The sequence below is a fragment of the Rhinopithecus bieti genome, unplaced genomic scaffold, assembly GCF_001698545.2.
Source record: "Rhinopithecus bieti isolate Rb0 unplaced genomic scaffold, ASM169854v2 scaffold_29388, whole genome shotgun sequence".
In the NCBI taxonomy this organism is placed as follows: Eukaryota; Metazoa; Chordata; class Mammalia; order Primates; family Cercopithecidae; genus Rhinopithecus; species Rhinopithecus bieti.
Window position 1 is genome coordinate 411,683 of NW_016813389.1, and position 18,603 is coordinate 430,285.

General features: G+C 54.1%; 1 protein-coding gene across 3 annotated transcripts in view; it reads left to right on the forward strand.

Moving 5' to 3' along the window:
* The window catches only part of CERCAM (cerebral endothelial cell adhesion molecule), a 37,226-nt gene that overhangs the window by 11,645 nt on the left and 6,978 nt on the right, over positions 1 to 18,603 (forward strand). For 2 of the 3 annotated variants that reach the window (XM_017848188.1, XM_017848186.1), the window contains exons 4-14: positions 6,438 to 6,557; positions 7,430 to 8,320; positions 8,618 to 8,749; positions 9,290 to 9,418; positions 10,159 to 10,269; positions 10,439 to 10,556; positions 11,425 to 11,559; positions 11,698 to 11,902; positions 15,807 to 15,926; positions 16,264 to 16,340; positions 16,436 to 16,542. In XM_017848188.1, coding sequence (XP_017703677.1) covers positions 7,767 to 8,320; positions 8,618 to 8,749; positions 9,290 to 9,418; positions 10,159 to 10,269; positions 10,439 to 10,556; positions 11,425 to 11,559; positions 11,698 to 11,902; positions 15,807 to 15,926; positions 16,264 to 16,340; positions 16,436 to 16,542 — 1,688 coding nt within the window. In that variant the 5' untranslated portion in view covers positions 6,438 to 6,557; positions 7,430 to 7,766. The remainder of the gene's footprint in view (positions 1 to 6,437; positions 6,558 to 7,429; positions 8,321 to 8,617; positions 8,750 to 9,289; positions 9,419 to 10,158; positions 10,270 to 10,438; positions 10,557 to 11,424; positions 11,560 to 11,697; positions 11,903 to 15,806; positions 15,927 to 16,263; positions 16,341 to 16,435; positions 16,543 to 18,603) is intronic. The other variant, XM_017848187.1, reaches the window with a different exon arrangement.

An 18,603-nucleotide genomic window follows, 5' to 3' on the forward strand; every position in this document is an offset into this window, starting at 1 on the left:
CAATCTCGGCTCACTGCAACCACTGCCTCCTGGGTTCAAGCGATTCTCCTGCCTCAGCCTCCCGAGTAGCTGGGATTACAGGCACCTGCAACCACGCCTGGCTAATTTTGTATTTTTCCGTAGAGACAGGGTTTCTCCATGTTGGCCAGGCTGCTCTCGAACTCCCCAACTCACGCGATCCACCCGGCCCAGCCTCCCAAAGTGCTGGGATTACAGGTGTGAGCCACCGCGCCCAGGCTTTTTTAAATTTTATTTTTATTTATTTATTTATTTTTTGAGATGGAGTCTTGCTCTGTAGCCCAGGCTGGAGTGCAGTGACGCGATCTCAGCTCACTGCAACCTCCGCCTCCTGGGTCCCGGTCCCAGAAATTCTCCTGCCTCAGCCTCCCGAGTAGCTGGGATTACAGGCACGCATCATCATGCCCAGCTAATTTTTGTATTTTGGAGGCCGAGGTGGGTGGATCACGAGGTCAGGAGTTCAAGACCAGCCTGGCCAAGATGGTGAAACCCTGTCTCTACTAAAAATACAAAAATTAGCCGGGCACGGTGGCAGGCGCCTGTAATCGCAACTACTCTGGAGGCTGAGGCAGGAGAACTGCTTGAACCCGGGAGGCGGAGGTTGCAGTGAGCTGAGACCTCGCCATTGCACTCCAGCCTGGGTGACAGAGCGAGACTCTGTCTCAAAAAAAAAAAAAAAAAAAGAAAAGAAAATCCAAAACCCTGCCACATGGCCAGGTGCAGTGGCTCACACCTGTAATCTCAGCACTTTGGGAGGCTGAGGTGGGCAGATCACCTGAGGTCAGGAATTTCAGACCAGCCTGGCCAACACTGGCAAAACCCCGTCTCTACTAAAAATACAAAAGTTAGTCGGGTGTGGTGGCGCATGCCTGTAATCCCAGTTACTCGGGAGGCTGAGGCAGGAGAATCGCTTGAACCCAGGAGGTGGAGGTTGCAGTGAGCTGAGATCCGGCCACTGCACTCCAGCCTGGGCGACAGAGCGAGACTCTGTCTCAACAAAAAAAAAAAAAAAAAAAAAAAAAAAAAGAAAGAAATTATCTCTTCATTGATTGTTTTGCTTGTTTCCTATCTGTCTCTCCTCACCAGAATGTAAGGAGCCTAGGAACAGAGACTGCGTCTGTTTTGTGCACCTCTGTATTCCCAGCCCCTTGCGTTCCATCTGCACGTAGTAAGTACTCAGGAAATAGTTGCTGAATGAACAGGATCATATAGAATGACCTGTAGGATATGTCTCCCAGACATGGCATCAGGGAAATCTTTGCAGAGAGAGGAAGTTTGGGCTGAGACTATAGGACCCAGAGTGTAGAAGCTGCCCAGTAAAGACCAGTCCAGGCAGCGGGACCAAGGGAAAAAATAGAAAAGGATGTGGGAAAGTCCAAAAGCATGGAGTATTCTGGAAACTGTAAATTGTGCAATTTGGCTGGAGCATAAGGTTGGGTCAGGGGGAGGACTTGCAGACCAGAAGAGGTGGAGAAGATGCAGGCAGGCCATGAAGGGCCTTGTTGCCCCTTGAGGGGTTGAGCTCTGTGCCTGGCAGTGGCCGCCCTGAAGGGAGTTATTGTCAGGCATTTTAGAATGGGGTGCTGGCCAGGCTCAGTAGCTCACATCTGCAGTCCCAGCACTTTGGGAGGCTGAGGTGGGAGGATCGCTTAAGTCCAGTAGTTCAAGACCAGCCTGGGCAGCATAGTGAGATCCCTGTATCAGTAAAATAATTATTTACTTATTTTGTATCTACAAAATAAGTAAATAAAATACTACAAAATAAGTAAATAAATAAATATTAGGCATGCACCTGTAGTCCCAGCTACTCAGGAGGATGAGGCGGGAGGATGGCTTGAGTCCAGGAGTTCGAGGCTGCAGTTAGCAATGATCATGCTACTGTACTCCAGCCCGGGTGACAGAGTGAGACTCTATCTCAATTAAAAAAAAAAAAAAAAAAAAAAAAAAGGAGGGCTGCTGAGGCCAGGCACAGTGGCTCACACCTGTAATCCCAACACTGGGAGGCTAAGGCAGGAGGATCACTTGAGCCCAGGAGTTCAAGACCAGCCTAGGCTGGATGCAGTGGCTTACACCTGTAATCCCAGCACTTTGGGAAGCTGAGGTGGATGAATTGCCTGAGCTCAGGAGTTCAAGACCAGCCTAGGCAACATGATGAAACCCCATCTCTACTAAAATACAACAACAACAAAAATTAGCTAGGCTTGGTGGCGCGCCTATAATCCAAGCTATTCGGGAGGCTGAGGCAGGAGAATCACCTCAACCTGGGAGGCAGAGGTTGCAGTGAGGGAAGATCGTGACACTATACTCCAACCTGGGTGACAGAGCGAGACTCTGTCTGCATTAAAAAAAAAAAGGCCGGGTGCGGTGGCTCAAGCCTGTAATCCCAGCACTTTGGGAGGCCGAGACGGGCGGATCACGAGGTCAGGAGATCGAGACCATCCTGGCTAACACGGTGAAACCCCGTCTCTACTAAAAAATACAAAAAACTAGCCGGGCGAGGTGGCGGGCGCCTGTAGTCCCAGCTACTCGGGAGGCTGAGGCGGGAGAATGGCGTAAACCCGGGAGGCGGAGCTTGCAGTGAGCTGCGATCCTGCCACTGCACTCCAGCCTGGGCGACAGAGCGAGACTCCGACTCAAAAAAAAAAAAAAAAACTAGCCCAGGCAACATAGTGAGACCCTGTGGTGCATGCATGCCTGTAGCCTCATGCAGTTCCAGCTATTCAGGAGGCTGATGTGGGAGGATCACTTGAGCCCAGGAGTTCACACCTGCAGTGAGCTATGATGAGACCCCTGCACTCCAGCCTGGTGACAGAAAGAGACCCTATCGCTAAAAAAAAAGTAAAATAAAAGAAAGGGCTGCTGCATACAGAATGGTCTCCAGGGAGAGAGTCTGGTGGTGGGAGGATGGGGTGGGGATGGGGGCTGGAAGATACAGTGGCCCAGGTTGAGGGACGCTGATACCCTGAGCCAGGCAAATGGGTGGTGCAGAAGGGAAGAGTTGGCCACCTGCAGGAGATGCTAAGGAGGCAGCCTGGCCAGGAGCAGGGATGGAGAGAGACATGGCCTCTTCATCAGCAACATCCAGGTCTCCAGCCTGAGGGACTAGATGGGCCGAAGTACCGTTCCCTAGAGAAGAGGAGTACGGGACAGGGTGCAGAGTTGGAGAAAAGACTGGGGTACCATTTGGGACAGAAAGAGTTTGGATCCAGGCGAGAAGCTGAGATGTCAGGTTTCCAAAAAGAGGGAGTGGGTGGCTGGGCACAGTGGCTCACACCTATAATCCCAGCACTTTGGGAGGCCAAGGCGAGCAGATCACTTGAGGTCAGGAAGTGGGGAATGCTGACTGGTCAGGTTGGAGATGGAATCATAGGAGGTGGAAGTTAGGTGTTCTTAATGTCTTCTGTTCCTGGGTGCGATGGTAGAACTGGTTGGGCCAGATTACCGGTCTGGGTGGTGTCAGCTGATCCATCAAGTGCAGGGTCTGCAAAATATCTCAAGCACTGACTTTAGGTTTTACAATAGTGATATTACCCCAGGAGCAATTTGGGGAGGATCCAAAGGCTGCATGACCCTTAAATTGTAATTTCTTTCTTTTTTGTTTTTATTTTCTTTGAGAGGACAGTCACTCGCTCGTCGCCCCAGGCTGGAGTGACAGTGGCCGGCGATCTCAGTCACTGCAAGCTCCGCCCCTCCCCCAGCGTTCACGCCCATCATTCCTGACTCAGCCTTCCCAAGTGCTGCGATAAGGCGCCGCACATCGCCTGGCCTAGTTTTTTTTTTTTTTTTTTTTTTTTTTTTTTTTTTGAGACGGGCAGCTGCTCTGTCACCCAGGTGAAGTGCAGGCCAGACTCTCACAGCTCACTGCAGCCACCTCCCCCCCGAGTTCATGCCACACTCCGCCCTCAGCCCCTCCCCGAGTAGCTGGGCATCCAGGCGCCGCCACCCATCGCCCGGGCTAGTTTTTGCCTCATTTCCTTAGTAAGAATGGGATTGTCACCCGTGCTTAAGCCAGGCATGCGTCTCGATCTCCTGACCTCGTGATCTGCCCCGTCTCGGCTCCTCCCCAAGTTGCTGCGATTACAGGCTTGACCACCGCGCCCGGCCTTAAATTGTAATTTCTAATTTTATAGCTAATTTGTTAGTCCTGCAAAGGCAGACTGCACCCTAGGCAAGAAGGGGGGTCTTTTTGGGAACGGGCTGTTATAAATTTTGTTTCAGAGTCAAACCATGAACTGAATTGCTTCCCAAAGTTAGTTCAGCCTACGCCCAGGAGTGAACAAGGACAGTTTAAGGGTTAGAAACAAGATAGAGTCAGTTAGGTCTGATTTGTTTCACTGTCATAATTTCCTGAGTTCTAATTTTGCAAAGGCGGTTGCACAGGGGCCATTCTGTTGACGAGGAGTGCGCCTCCTGAGGCTGGCTGAGGGAAGAGGTGGAAGGTTTGGAGGCTGGAAATGAGAGTTCCCAGGTAATGGCTTCTATTTTCTCCAAAAGTAGTAGGGAGATTTTGCTGGGGAGAGGAGTGGTGGAATGAGGGATTGAGAAGACTGGGGCTTTTTTTTTTTTTTTTTTTTGAGACAGAGTCTCACTCTGTCACCCCGACTGGAGTGCAGTGGCATGATCTCAGGTCACTGCAATGCCTGCCTCCTAGGTTCAACTGATTCTTCTGCCTCAGAATCCCAAGTGGCTGGAGTTACTGGCATGTGCCACCACACCTGGCTAATTTCTTTTTGTATTATTGTTATTATTTTTTGAGATGGAGTTTCGCTCTTGTTGCCCAGGCTGGAATGCAATGGCGTGATCTCGGCTCACTGCAACTTTCGCCCCCCGGGTTCAAGTGATTCTCCTGCCTCAGCCTCCTGAGTAGCTGGTATTACAGACATGCGCCACCATGCCTGGCTAATTTTGTGTTTTTAGTGGAGACGGGGTTTCTCCATGTTGGTCAGGCTGGTCTTGAGCTCCCGACCTCAGGTGATCCACCCACCTCAGCCTCCCAAAGTGTTGGGATTACAGGCATGAGCCACCACACTGGGCCCCTTTTTTTGTATTTTTAATAGAGACAGGGTTTCACCGTGTTTCCTAGGCTGGTCTTGAACTCCTGGCCTCAAGTGATCTGCCCATCTCAGCCTCCCAAAGTCCTGGGATTACAGGCATGAGCCACTGTGCCTCAATGACTGGAGGCATTTGAAATGCCCTGAGGGGAATGGGCAGGGGACACAGAGAAACAGGATTCTTGGGCTGGGTGAGAGAGCCCAACTGAGGGTAGAGACCCTGAGTTTGCAGTAGCCCCAACCTACCCCAAAACAAGATGGCTATTGGGGTTTCCAGGCAGGTGTGATGGAAAAACCTGGAGGCAAGAAAGTTAGTGACAGGCTGGACTACTGGGGAGGATGGGAGGACTAGGGGGAAGAGGAGGACTTGAGGCCAGGGAAGAATCTGGAAGCCCCCTATAACAACATATCTTAGACTGCATAATGTATAAGCAACAGAAATTTATCAGCTGGGCGCGGTGGCTCACACCAGCACTTTGGGAGGCTGAGGCGGCTGGATTACCTGAGGTCAGGAATTTGAGACCAGGCTGACCAACATAGTGAGAACCCATCTCTACTAAAAATACAAAAAATTAGCTGGGCATGGTGGTATGCGCCTGTAATCCCAGCTACTTGGGAGACTGAAGCAGGATAATCGCTTGAACGCTCCACACCCACGCCCCTCCCCCGCCAAAAAATAAAGGAAATTTATTGCTTATAATTCTGGGGGTTGGGAGGTCCAAGATCAAGGTGTCAGCAGATTCACCTGTTCCTCATACAGGGGGCCTTCTAGGTATGTCTTCTTGTGGCAGAAGTTGTGGACAAGCTCCCCAGGCCTCTTTTTCTTTTTGAGACAGAGTCTCGCTCTGTCGCCAGGCTGGAGTACAGTGGCATGATCTTGGCTCACTGCAACCTCTGCCTCCGGGGTTCAAACGATTCTCCCAACTCAGCCTCCTGAGTAGCTGGGACTACAGGTGCCCGTCACCACGCCCGGCTAATTTTTTCTACTTTTTAGTAGAGACTGGGTTTCGCCGTGTTAGCCAGGATGGTCTTGACCTCCTGACCTCGTGATCCGCCCACCTCTGCCTCCCAAAGTGCTGGGATTACAAGCTTGAGCCACCGCGCCCGGCCGGCCCTCCTCTTAATACCCTGACATTAACATTAGGTTTCAACATGTGAGTTTTGGGGGTCAGGGACATTCAGACCATAGCACCCTTGGACCAATAGGACAGGCAGAGGCTGTGGAATGACTGGGGTGGGTGAAGTAGGGAACACTGCTTTGCTTTAAAAAGGGAATCCCTCTTCTGGAGCTGGGAGTGGCTTCCCACAGGGGACTGCCGTGCAAGGGAGGAGGAATCTGGCATCTCTCCAGGATGCTTCTCATTGCAGGGCCGCTGGCCTAGAAATGGCCTCAAATGGAAGCTGCGACCGGATCCTGGTGGAGGTTTTGGAGCTAGGCTAGAGATGAGGAGTCCAGGGTTCAGTGTGCACGTGCTGCTCCTGCACTAGGTAAGTCCCTTCCTCTGTGGATCTCCAGCCCTCCCCTTCCAGTGGAGATAGTGTGCACAGCCCTAGCTCCCCTCCCTGAGCCCGGGAAAAGGCTGAAGGGAGACCCCGTGGTGTTCCTAGGAAAGGAGCCCTGCCCAGCGGTGGGAGGGTGAGGGGGAGCCTCCCTCTCCTCCAGTCCTGTCTTCCCAGCCCCAGGGCGGAGCTCTTCCTGTGTGTCAGCCTCCAAGCCGGAAAAGTTGCCAGTGCATTCATTCTCTCGAGGAATCCCTGCAAGCCCTCCCAGATAGGTGGTGTTATCAGCCCGATTTTACCGAGAGGCTGCTGAGGGAAAGTGACCTGTCTGAGGTTGGTGACAGACACCCAGTTTGATCCCATCTGTGGTGCCGTCGGGCCTTTCTCTTTTCTGCTTCTCTCCCGAGAGGCTGGAGAGTCCTTTCCCTCCTAGCAGGGTCCTAAGGACCCCGGCGGTGCTCCAGGGGAGCCAACATCCCCTGCTTTGGAGGGCGTGGTGTGCCCTAGTTCTACACTCAGACCAAGAGAGAGCTGAGGGCTGTGCCTTTTTTTTTGTTTTTTTCTTTTTGAGACGGAGTCTGTCACTCAGGCTGGAGTGCAGTGGCTCCATCTCGGCTCACTGCAACCTGCTCCTCCCGGGTTCAAGTGATTCTCCTACTTCAGCCTCCCAAGTAGCTGGGAGTACAGGCACCCGCCACCATGCCCGGCTAATGTTTGTATTTTTAGTACAGATGGGTTTTCACCATGTTGGCCAGGCTGGTCTTGAATGGATCTCAGGTGATCCGCCTGCCTCGGCCTCCCAAAGTGCTAGGATTACAGGCTTGAGTTACCACGCCCGGCCTGACTGTGCTCTCTTAAAGGGCCGAAGCAATGCGAGTGCTAGCGACCGAGGCAAGGAGGTGACGCGCAGGGGACTTAAGGAGCGGAGCGCCGCGGGAGGACGCGCCCAGGTCAGGGGGACTCCTTCTGCGACCCGCACACTGGGTCTCCGGCCCACGCGTGGCCCGTCTGGTCTGCGGAGCTGGCGCCGGGGCCGCCAGAGGGCGCCCGGGGCGGAGGAGGGGGCGGGAGCCGGGGAAGCCCGGGGAGGTGGTGGCAGAGCCGGCGCCGCCCCGCGGGGTCTGCGGCTCAGGTCTTAACGGTCGGCTGCATGGGCCGGGGAATCCGGATTCCGGGGGTTCAACGCCCAGGGGTTCCATGAGCCCCTACTGTTCTCGGATGCCTGGCCGGCCCCGACGCACTCGTCCCAGCACCCCTCCCCCGTCCCCATCCTCCAGCCCCTCCCCCGTCGCCCCTCCGGGGTCCAGCCGGGCGGGGCCGCTCCAGGGTCGCGGCTGGCGCGGGTCCCCGGGCCCTGGCCCTCCGGTACCCCAGGCCAAGGACAGAAAACTTGAGCATCCACGCGCAGGGGTGGGGAGGGGAATCCCACTCTGGGGGTGCACTGCCCCGCCCTCTCCGGGTCTGCCTCGGCCCCGCCTGGGCCCCAAGCCCCGCCCCCTCCCCTCGGCCGGCCGGAGAGCCCCGGGGGCCGCCGCAGCCGCCCAAGCACCCGCCATGCGCGCTGCCCCCGCCGCGCCGCTGCTCCAGCTGCTGCTCCTGCTGGGGCTGTGGCTGGAGGCTGCAGGCGTTGCAGAGTCGCCGCTGCCCGCCGTGGTCCTTGCCATCCTGGCCCGCAATGCCGAACACTCGCTGCCCCACTACCTGGGCGCGCTGGAGCGGCTGGACTACCCCCGGGCCAGGATGGCCCTCTGGTGAGAGACACGGGCATTGGCACCCAGTGGGCACCTAACCCCCAGCCTCGCAGATGGCCCCGCCCCCAGCGGGCCTGTCTGCTCGCTCCCTGCCCAGACACCACCTAGATAGGCCCCTCCCCTCACAGACGGCCCTGCCAGCCCGAGCCCCCAGATAGGACCCCGAGCCCCCTGCTGGGAGACCTCTGAGGCCACAGGCCGACGCGAGACACCCACCCCTCCTTCTGGTCCCCTACTCCTTCCTCTTGGGGCCTTCCCTGGGTGTAGGTTGGGCGCAGCCAGCCCTTTTCACCCCAGCCTTCAGGGCCCAGCTCAACCCCGGTGGGACCTGTGGTTGGCTGGATTTGAAGAGAAGCAGACAGGAACCTCTGAAGTCCCCTGGGGCCCAACGTGGCAGGGATCGGCCAGGCTGGAGGCTTCCAGGCACAGGTGGGGGGTGCCATCAGCACTGGGCTCCGGGCTGTGCAGGGGAGTCAGACCGACTCCCTCTCCCTCTGGGCTGGGGCCAGCTCTCTTGGTAGAGGGGCAGGATCCTGTCAGCCAAGGGCAGTCCCCCTTCCTGGAGCCTCTCCCCTCTGGCATCTCTGTGCCCACAGGGCACTGGGATCGGAGGCCACAACCCCAGGTCTGTAGACACCAGAACAGGGAGGAGTCCCTGGCTGAGGTTGGGGGTAAACTGAGAAAAATGACAAGCCACCCTCTACAACACACCCCAGCTGGGCTGGGGGGGGTGGAGCCCTGGCCTGGGGAGGCCGCCCACAATGACCACAGTTTGGGAGTTTGTTAGTTCCCACCCCTGTAAGACTTGACACGTAGTCTTCATTTCTGAGGAATTGGCTTAAAGGGGCAGCATCACCCAAAACCTGGGCACTTGGCTAAAGCCCCCACCTCTGTTATGGGAGCCCCTTCCCCAGGAGAGGGGAGGGTGTGCCCCATGACAGCGGAGCTTGGGCCCATCTGCCTTCTCAGGGACTCGCAAAGCATGGTTTGGTCCTTATTACAACCTGGGGGTGGAAGAAAGCAGCAGCTCTTCTGTCTAGTCCCCATTCAGAGAGGGACAGGAGCTGGCCTGTGGTCACACAGCCACAGGTCACACAGGTAGGTATCTGCCCACCTAACGAAGGTAACCAGGGAATGCGGCAGGTGTGATCCTTAAAGTCGAGGTACTTTTCATCTTTCAAAATGCATTTGTTGGCCAGGCAACGTGGCTCACGCCTGTAATTTCAGCACTTTGGGAGGCTGAAGTGGGCAGATCACCTGAGATGAGGAGTTCAAGACTAGCCTGGCCAACATGGTGAAACCCCGTCTCCACTAAACACACAAAAATTAGCTGGGCATGGTGGCGCGTGCCTGTAATCCCAGGTACTTGGGAGGCTGAGGCAGCAGAATCACTTGAACCCGGGAGATGGAAGTTGCAGTGAGTCGAGATCACACCACTGTACTGCAGCCTGGGTGACAGAGCAAGATTATGTCTCAAAAAAAAAAAAAAAAATAAATAAAAAAAAAAAATATATATATATATATATACACACACACACACACATATATATGCTTTCGTCTTCTCTTGGTCCATGACATAGGCAAGGAAGCTTAAGTTACAGAGGGAGGACGTGAAGCCCAGAGAAAGATGGGACTTGCCTGAGGTCACACAGCAGGTCACAGAACTGTGATGGGGACCTGGCTGTGCTGCCTCCAGCCCCTCTGCTGTAACATGCCTACCCTTCACTGTTCCAAAGAGAGCCTGGCCTCAAAGGTGTTGGTGCTTCGGGGTCAAGGCTGCCTTGGGGTTCAATCCTTCTGTGGCTGTGCCCCTCAGCCTTTTTTCTTCCCGTCCCCAGGTGTGCCACGGACCACAATGTGGACAACACCACAGAGATGCTGCAGGAGTGGCTGGCAGCTGTGGGCGATGACTATGCCGCTGTGGTCTGGAGGCCCGAGGGGGAGCCCAGGTGGTGATCTGAGGGGAAGGGTACTGGGGAAGATGGAGAACAGCTGCAGTCCAGAGAGGAAAAGGGACAGCCCAGAGCCACAGCCTCCAAGCCAGGGCTCTGTCCACTGCCTTGCAGAGAGGGAGGGGCATGTACCCCATGGGAACATCTCACCTCTCTACCCCCTCAGGTTCTACCCAGATGAAGAGGGTCCCAAGCACTGGACCAAAGAAAGGCACCAGTTTCTGATGGAGCTGAAGCAGGAAGCCCTCACCTTTGCCAGGGACTGGGGGGCTGACTATATCCTGGTAAGGAAGTCTGGCTAGAATTGGGCTTCTGAAAGATGGTAGTATCTGTCCCTGATAGAAATCTGGATATAGGCTGGGCGCAGTGGCTCATGCCTATAATCTTAGCACTTTGGGAGGCCAAGGCAGGTGGATCACCTGAGGTCAGGAGTTCGAGACCAGCCTGGCTAACATGGTGATACACCTAAAAATACAATAATTAGCTGGGCATGGTGGCAGGTACCTGTAATCCCAGGTACTCAGGAGGCTGAGGCATGAGAATCGCATGAACCTGGGGGGCGGAGGTTGCACTGAGCTGAAATCACACCACTGCACCCCAGCCTGGGTGACAAGAGTGAAACTCAGTCTCAAAAAAAAAAAGAAAAGAAAAATCTGGGTGTGACTGACCCACTGGAAGTCTGGGTCCTTCATTCAGCAGGCTATCTGGGCCAGAGCCCAGACCAGATGTTCAGATTGGATCCCTATGTTAAAAGCTCAGACTAGGTACTAAGTCTGGACCCCTCAGATAGATCCCATTGTATATACTATACACTAAGCCTCGATTACTGGGCTAGAGCCTAGGGTATAAACTGAGGCTGGATCTCTGAACTAGAGCTCAGAGTAGGTGTTTGGATCCATTTTCTAAGCCAGATCCCAGATAAAGGTCTTAGATCAGCAACTCAGGTATAATCTCTGGACCCAATCCCTAAGTCAGTGCCCCAGACTAGAGCCTTGGTCCAGAAAGGGATCTACTGAGTTAGTTAGACCTCTGTAAGAGCATTCCCATTGGGTCCTAGGAGTCACGCTGGGTCTCCGGCAGGACCACTTAGTGAATTCCTTGGGGGGCTGCAGCCCTGGCAGGGCTGGAGCCTGTGACATCCCCTCCCCAAAGTTTGCAGACACAGACAACATTCTGACCAACAACCAGACTCTGCGGCTTCTCATGGGGCAGGGGCTTCCAGTGGTGGCCCCAATGCTGGACTCCCAGACCTACTACTCCAACTTCTGGTGTGGGATCACCCCCCAGGTGAGGCCAGGATGGGGGCCTTGGGTGGACTGAGGTCCTGGAAGGAGGGACGTGGAGAGCAGAGAGCCTGAAGGCCTTGGGGTCTGTGGGCAGGGGCAGGGGAGCCCTCTTACAGCCCAAAGCATCCCCTTTCCCCAGGGCTACTACCGCCGCACAGCCGAGTACTTCCCCACCAAGAACCGTCAGCGTCGGGGCTGCTTCCGCGTCCCCATGGTCCACTCCACCTTCCTGGTATCCCTGCGGGCTGAAGGGGCAGACCAGCTTGCCTTCTACCCCCCACATCCCAACTACACTTGGCCTTTCGATGACATCATTGTCTTCGCCTATGCCTGCCAGGCTGCTGGTGAGGACCAGCCCTCCTTGAACATTCCTTGGAGGCCTCTGTGCCTTTGCACATGCTATTCCGGCTGCTTACCATGCCCTTCTCTACTCTGCATTTCATCCTGTTAACTCATGAGTTACAACTTTGGGCCATGAGTTTTCTTTTCTCTCTCTCTCTTTTTTTTTTGGTGTGATCTCGGCTCACTGCAAACTCTGCCTCCTGGATATAAATGATTTCCTGCCTCAGCTTCCCAAGTTGCTGGGATTACAGGTACCCGCCACCACACCCAGCTAATTTTTGTGTTTTTAGTAGAGATGGGGTTTTGCCATGTTGGCCAGGCTGGTCTCAAGCTCCTGAGCTCAGGTGATCCGCCCGTCCCGGCCTCCCAAAGTGCTGGGATTACAGGTGTGAGCCACCACACCCAGCCAATAGTTACTTTTTTTTCTTTTTTTTTTTTTTGAGACAGAGATTTGCTCTTGTTGCCCAGGCTGGAGGGCAATGGCACAATCTCAGCTCACTGCAACCTCTGCCTCCTGGGTTCAAGGGATTCTCTTGCCTCAGCCTCCCAAGTAGCTAGGACTACAGGTGCATGCCACCACGCCTGGCTAATTTTTTTTTTTTATTTTTAGTAAAGACGGGGTTTCACCATCTTGGCCAGGCTAGTCTCGAACTCCTGACCTTGTGATCCACCCGACTCGGCCTCCCAAAGTGCTGGGATTATAGACATGAGCCACTGCGCCCAGCTAGTAGTTACTTTTAAGATGAAAGTTACTAGAAAGAGTTTGGGTATGGCCAGGCAAGGTGACTCAGACCTTAATTTCAAAGTCTTGGGAAGCTGAGGCTAGAGGGGAAATCACTTGAGCTCAGGAGTTTGAGACCAGCCTGGACAATGTAGCAAGACCTCATCACTTTTCTGCTTTTTTCTTTTTTGAGATGGAGTTTCACTCTTGTTGCCCAGGCTGGAGTACAATGGCGTAATCTTGGCTCACTGCAACCTCTGCCTTCTGGATTCAAGCAAGTCTCCTGCCTCAGCCTCCCGACTAGCTGGGATTACAGGCATGCATCACCACGCCTGGGTAATTTTGTGTTTTCAGTAGAGACGGGGTTTCTCCGTGTTGGTCAGGCTGTTCTCGAACTCCCGACCTCAGGTGATCCGCCCACCTCAGCCTCCCAAAGTGCTGGGATTATAGGCATGGGCCACCGAGCCCAGCCTAGTGTTTTGTTTGTTTTTTTTTTTTTTTTGAGATGGAGTCTTGCTCTGTGGCCCAGGCTGGAGTGCAGTGGCACAATCTCAGCTCACTGCAGTGTTGACCTCCCCACCTCAGCTTCCCGCGTAGCTGGGACCACAGGTGCACACTACCATGCCTAGCTAATTATTGTATTTTTCATAGAGATGGGGTTTTGCTGTGTTGCTCAGGCTGGTCTTGAACTCCTGGGCTCAAGTGATCTGCCCCCTCAGCTCCCAAAGTGCTACGATTACAGGCGTGAGCCACCACCCCTGGCTGCGAGACCCCATCTCTACAAGAAAATTTAAAACTTAATCTGGTGTGTTGGCCCACACCTGTAGTCCCAGCTTCTTGGGAGGCTGAGGCAGGAGGATCGCTTGAGCCCAGGAGGTCAAGACTGAAGTAAGCTGTGATCATGCCACTGTACTCCACCTTGGGCAACACAGGATGAGACCCTGCCTCAAAAAAAAAAAAAAAAAAAAAGAGAGAGAGAGAAAGAAAGTGCTTGGGTGTGAGTGGAATAAATCCAATCCTGGCAGGGTGCGGTGGCTCACGCCTGTAATCTCAGCACTTTGGGCGGCCGAAGCAGGTGGATCACGAGGTCAACAGAGGGAGACCATCCTGGCTGACACAGTGAAACCCCGTCTCTACTAAAAATACAAAAAATTTGCCGGGCGTGGTGGCGGGTGCCTATAGTCCCAGCTACTCGGAGGCTGAGGCAGGAGAATGGCGTGAACGTGGGAGGCAGAGCTTACAGTGAGCCGAGATCGCGCCACTACACTCCAGCCTGGGTGACAGAGCGAGACTCCATCTCAAAAAAAAAAAAAAATCCAGTCCTGTGGATGAGAGGGAGGGGTGGAAACACTCATGTTGGAGTGAAGCTCTTGAGAAGGCTGCAGAGAATGTGTAATTCTGACCTTGAAGACTATCTGGTGCATGGAGAAGAACTTTGCAGGTGGTCAGGGTAAATTAGAGGTGACGATTTAATCAAGTAATCAGTGGCAGCCGGTAAGGAGGGTGTTGTGATACTTTGTTTTGTGCTGGAGAAATCTGCAGTGTGCAGACATGCAAGAAGAAATCTTATCAAGTGGAAAAAGTGAGTGAAGGTGAAACAATTGGAGGGGAAAACACAAGCGGAAACAAAAGCATTCTGTTATTTTTTCATGTGCTATCCCTGCTTCAAGCGACAGCCCTTGTTAATCGGTCAATGATTTGAAGGAATTCAGTCTCTAAAAGCCAGCTATTACATCCCTGCTCTGGGCCAGGCTCTGTGCTCAATGCTGGGAATAGGGTCAGCTTTCATTTGTTTTTTGTTTGTTTTGTTTGTTTTTGAGACAGAGTCTTGCTCTGTCACCCAGGCTGGAGTGCAGTGGTGTGACTTTGGCTCACTGCAACCTCTGCCTCCCAGGTTCAATTGATTCTCCTGCCTCAGCCTCCCAAGTAGCTAGGATTACGGGCAGCCACCACCACGCCCAGCTAATTTTTGTATTTTTAGTAGAGATGGAGTTTCACCATGTTGGCCAAGCTGGTCTTGAACTCCTGACCTCAAGTGATCTGCCTGCCTGGGCCTCCAAAAGTGCTGGGATTACAGGCGTGAGCTACTGTGCCCTGCCTGGGTTAGCTTTTTAATTGGCACCGTGTGCCTGCCCCTGAGGATAGTTATAATAAAGGTAACAAATATTGGCCAGGTGCAGTGGCTCACGTCTGTAATCCCAGCAGTTTGGGTGGCCTGGGGGGGGCAGTGGATCACTTCAGGCCAGGAGTTTGAGACCATCCTGGCCAACATGGCGAAACCCCATCTCTACTGAAAATACAAAAATTAGCCAGGTGTGGTGGCGCACACCTGTATTCACAGCTACTCAGGAGGCTGAGGCAGGAGAATCACTCGAACCCGGGAGACAGAGGTTGTAATGAGCCAAGATCACACCGAGGCGGGCGGATCACTAGGTCAGGAGATTGAGACTATCCTGGCTAACATGGTGAAACCCCGTCTCTACTAAAAATACAAAAAATTAGCTGAGCGTGGTGGCGGGTGCCTGTAGTCCCAACCACTAGGGAGGCTGACGCAGGAGAATGGCGTGAACCTGGGAGGCGTAGCTTGCAATGAGCCAACATCACACCACCGCACTGCAGCCTGGGCGACAGAGCAACACTCCGTCTCAAAAAAAAAAAAAAAGTGACAAATATTGAAGCCGGAGGAAGGCCACTCTGGCTGCCAGGTGAAAGACATTGTGGAAGGGAGCCCCAGAGGGTGTGGGGTGAAGTGGAGGGGTCTGGGGAAAAGGCGATGACCCTTGGATCTAGGTGGGGTGGTGGGGATCGGGAGAGGTGGGGGGATTTAGGGAACAGAGCAGTGGGGCTCACTGGCATCCTGTGGCTGTGGTAGGTGGGAGTTTGCCTGCTCCTGCCTCACCTTGATACCCTGAGGGCAGGGACTCAGTCTTGCTCACTGCCGTAACCCTGACTTCCAGTGGGTGCCCTGGACAGGTATATTGAATGAATGAACCATCTCAGCAGAAAGACTCCTTAGATATTGTGTGAGCCAAGCCCTTTCTCCCTCTGGTCCTACAGGTGGGGAAACTGAGTCCCAGAGAAGACCAACACGTTGGGTAACTGGCATTGCTGGGGCCTAGGACCTCTCAGCTGGGTTCTGAGAGCACCCCCCTCCACTCTAGCTCTCACTCAGCCTGTCTCTGCAGGGATCTCAGTCCACGTGTGCAATGAGCACCGTTATGGGTACATCAATGTGCCCGTGAAATCCCACCAGGGGCTGGAAGACGAGAGGGTCAACTTCATCCACCTGATCTTAGAAGCACTAGGTGAGGCTGGAGAACTGTTCCACCCACCTGCTGCCAGGGCTCCCTGCCTCCCCATGGTGCCCCTTTCCTTAGGCCCTGTACTGGAGCGGGCATTGGCCTTGGGGTTCCAGCCTTACCCCTAAGTCGTTCCATGACTCTGAGAAAGTCCCTTTCCCTGTTGGGCCTCAGTCTCACATCCCTACAATGGGGACAGGTGGATCTTGTGATCTCTGAGGTCCCATCCTGTGGGGTGTTCTGCCGGGCTGGGGGCAGGAATGAGGCTGGGGGCTAGGACTTCAGGGTGACTGCTAACAGGAGTCAGTAGGGACTCATGCTTGGGGTATGCTTCCCTTTGCAGTGGACGGCCCCCCCATGCAGGCCTCAGCTCATGTGACTCGGCCCTCCAAGAGGCCCAGCAAGTTAGGGTTTGATGAGGTAAGTCCCCCCGCCTGTGGGCACGCGGTTAGGAGGTGAATGGGCCCTCCCCTCCCTCTCCCCTGCACTTACCGCCCACCCCCTGCCTCCTCCAGGTTTTTGTCATCAGCCTGGCTCGCAGGCCTGACCGTCGAGAACGCATGCTCGCCTCGCTCTGGGAGATGGAGATCTCTGGGCGGGTGGTGGACGCTGTGGACGGCCGGTAAGGCTGCCTGGGACGGGGACCTGAGCTCTTGGGGGAGCAGTGTGGTCCATCTCCAAGCCCCCTAGGACTGGGAAAAGCAGACAGGTTGAATGAGTTTCCTGTCCCAGGAAGTATCCAAATAGGGTCTGAGTAATACTCTCTCAGGGAGTTCGGGAGCAGACACACGTGGAAGAAGCCGCCCTCCCGCTGCTCACCAGAGGCAGAGAGCACAGTGGCTGAGGCTCCAGGGCCTGGGTTCCAGCTCTACCAGTTACTAAATGTGTGACCTCCAGCCAGCTACCCCCATCTCTCAGCCCTTTTGTATAAATAGCAGATAACTGTGCCTTTCTCTTAGGGTTTTGTGGGTTTAGTGAAGTTAGCCAGGGCCGGGCACATAGTAAGTTTCCAAAGGGTTAGGTGTTTCCAGTATTATTACTCTCCATCCTGGACTTGAGTTCCTGGTGGGCGGAGATCGGAAAGGCCAGCCATGTTCCCCTGGGGAATCCAGAGGCCAGGCTCCTCCAGCCACCAGGGGTCCTGTGGTCCCATATGTCATCTGCTGCTATTTGCTTCAAGTGCTCAGCTCTGTTTTTTTTTAGAGACAGGGTCTCCGTCTGTTGCCCAGGCGCAGTGCAGTGCCACAAACATGGCTCACTGAACCCTTAAACTCCTGGGTTCAAGCAGTCCTCCTGCCTCAGCCTCTGAGTAACTGGACTATAGGCGTGCACCATCACACCCAGCTAATTAAAAATCATTTTTTTTTTTTTTGAGGCAGTCTCGCTCTGTCACCCAGGCTAGAGTGCAATGGCGCAATCTTGGCTCACTGCAACCTCCGCCTCCCGGGTTTTAAGTGATTCTCCTCTGTCAGCCTCCTAAGTAGCTATGATTACAGGCTTGCATCACCACACCCAGCTGAAAAAAATACTTTTTATTCATAGAGACAGGGTCTCACTCTGTTGCCTAGGCTGGTCTTGAACTCCTGGCTTCAAGTGACCCTCCTGCCTCACCCTCCTGAGTAACTGGGACTACAGGCATGCACCACCATGCCCAGCTAATTAAAAAAACTTTTTGGCAGGGCCGGGCACGGTGGCTCACACCTGTAATCCCAGCACTTTGGGAGGCCGAGGCGGGTGAATCGTGAGGTCAGGAGATTGAGACCATCCTTGCTAATACGGTGAAACCCTGTCTCGACTAAAAATACAAAAAGTTAGCCAGGCATAGTGGCTGGCGTCTGTAGTCCCTGCTACTCAGGAGGCTGAGGCAGGAGAATGGTGTGAACCCGGGAGGTGGAGCTTGCAGTGAGCTGAGATCACACGACTACACTCCAGCCTGGGGGACAGAGCGAGACTCTCTCAAAAAAAAATTTTTTCTCTCTCTACTAAAAATGCAAAAATTAGCTGGGCGTGGTGGTGGGCGCCTGTAATCTCAGCGACTCAGGAGACTGAGTCAGAAGAATTGCTGGAACCTGGGAGGCAGAGGTTGCAGTGAGCCAAGATCGTGCCATTGCACTCCAGCCTGCGCCGACAACAGTGAGACTCTGTCTCAAAAAAACTTTTTTTTTGGAGAGATGGGGTTTCTCTCTGTTGCTCAGGCTGGTCTTGAACTCCTGGCTTCAAGCAATCCTCCCAGCTTGGCCCCCCAAAGCACTGGGATTACAGGTGTGAGACACCATGTCCCCCGAGGTCTCTTGACCATAGGCTATCCATCCTTTGCTTGGGCCTCTGCCCAAGAAGTATCTCTCATGTTCCCACATTCTTCCTAGAGTGCCTCCCCCTCAGGCAGCCCCCTACCATCCCACCCTTTCCTCAAGGGTCACCCCTATCCTATCTTATTAGGACACGTCCTAATAGTTATCCTCTCAGAACTCCTGAGGTGGCTCAGAACTCCTGAGGTGGCTGACGCCTGTAATCCTAGCACTTTGGGAGGCTGAGGCGGGCAGATCACCTGAGGTCAGGAGTTTGAGACCAGCCTGGCCAACATGGTTAAACCCCGTCTCTACTATAAAAAAAACAAAAATTATCCAGGTGTGGTGGTGTGTGCCTGTAGTCTCAGCTACTTGTGAGGCTGAGGCAGGAGAAT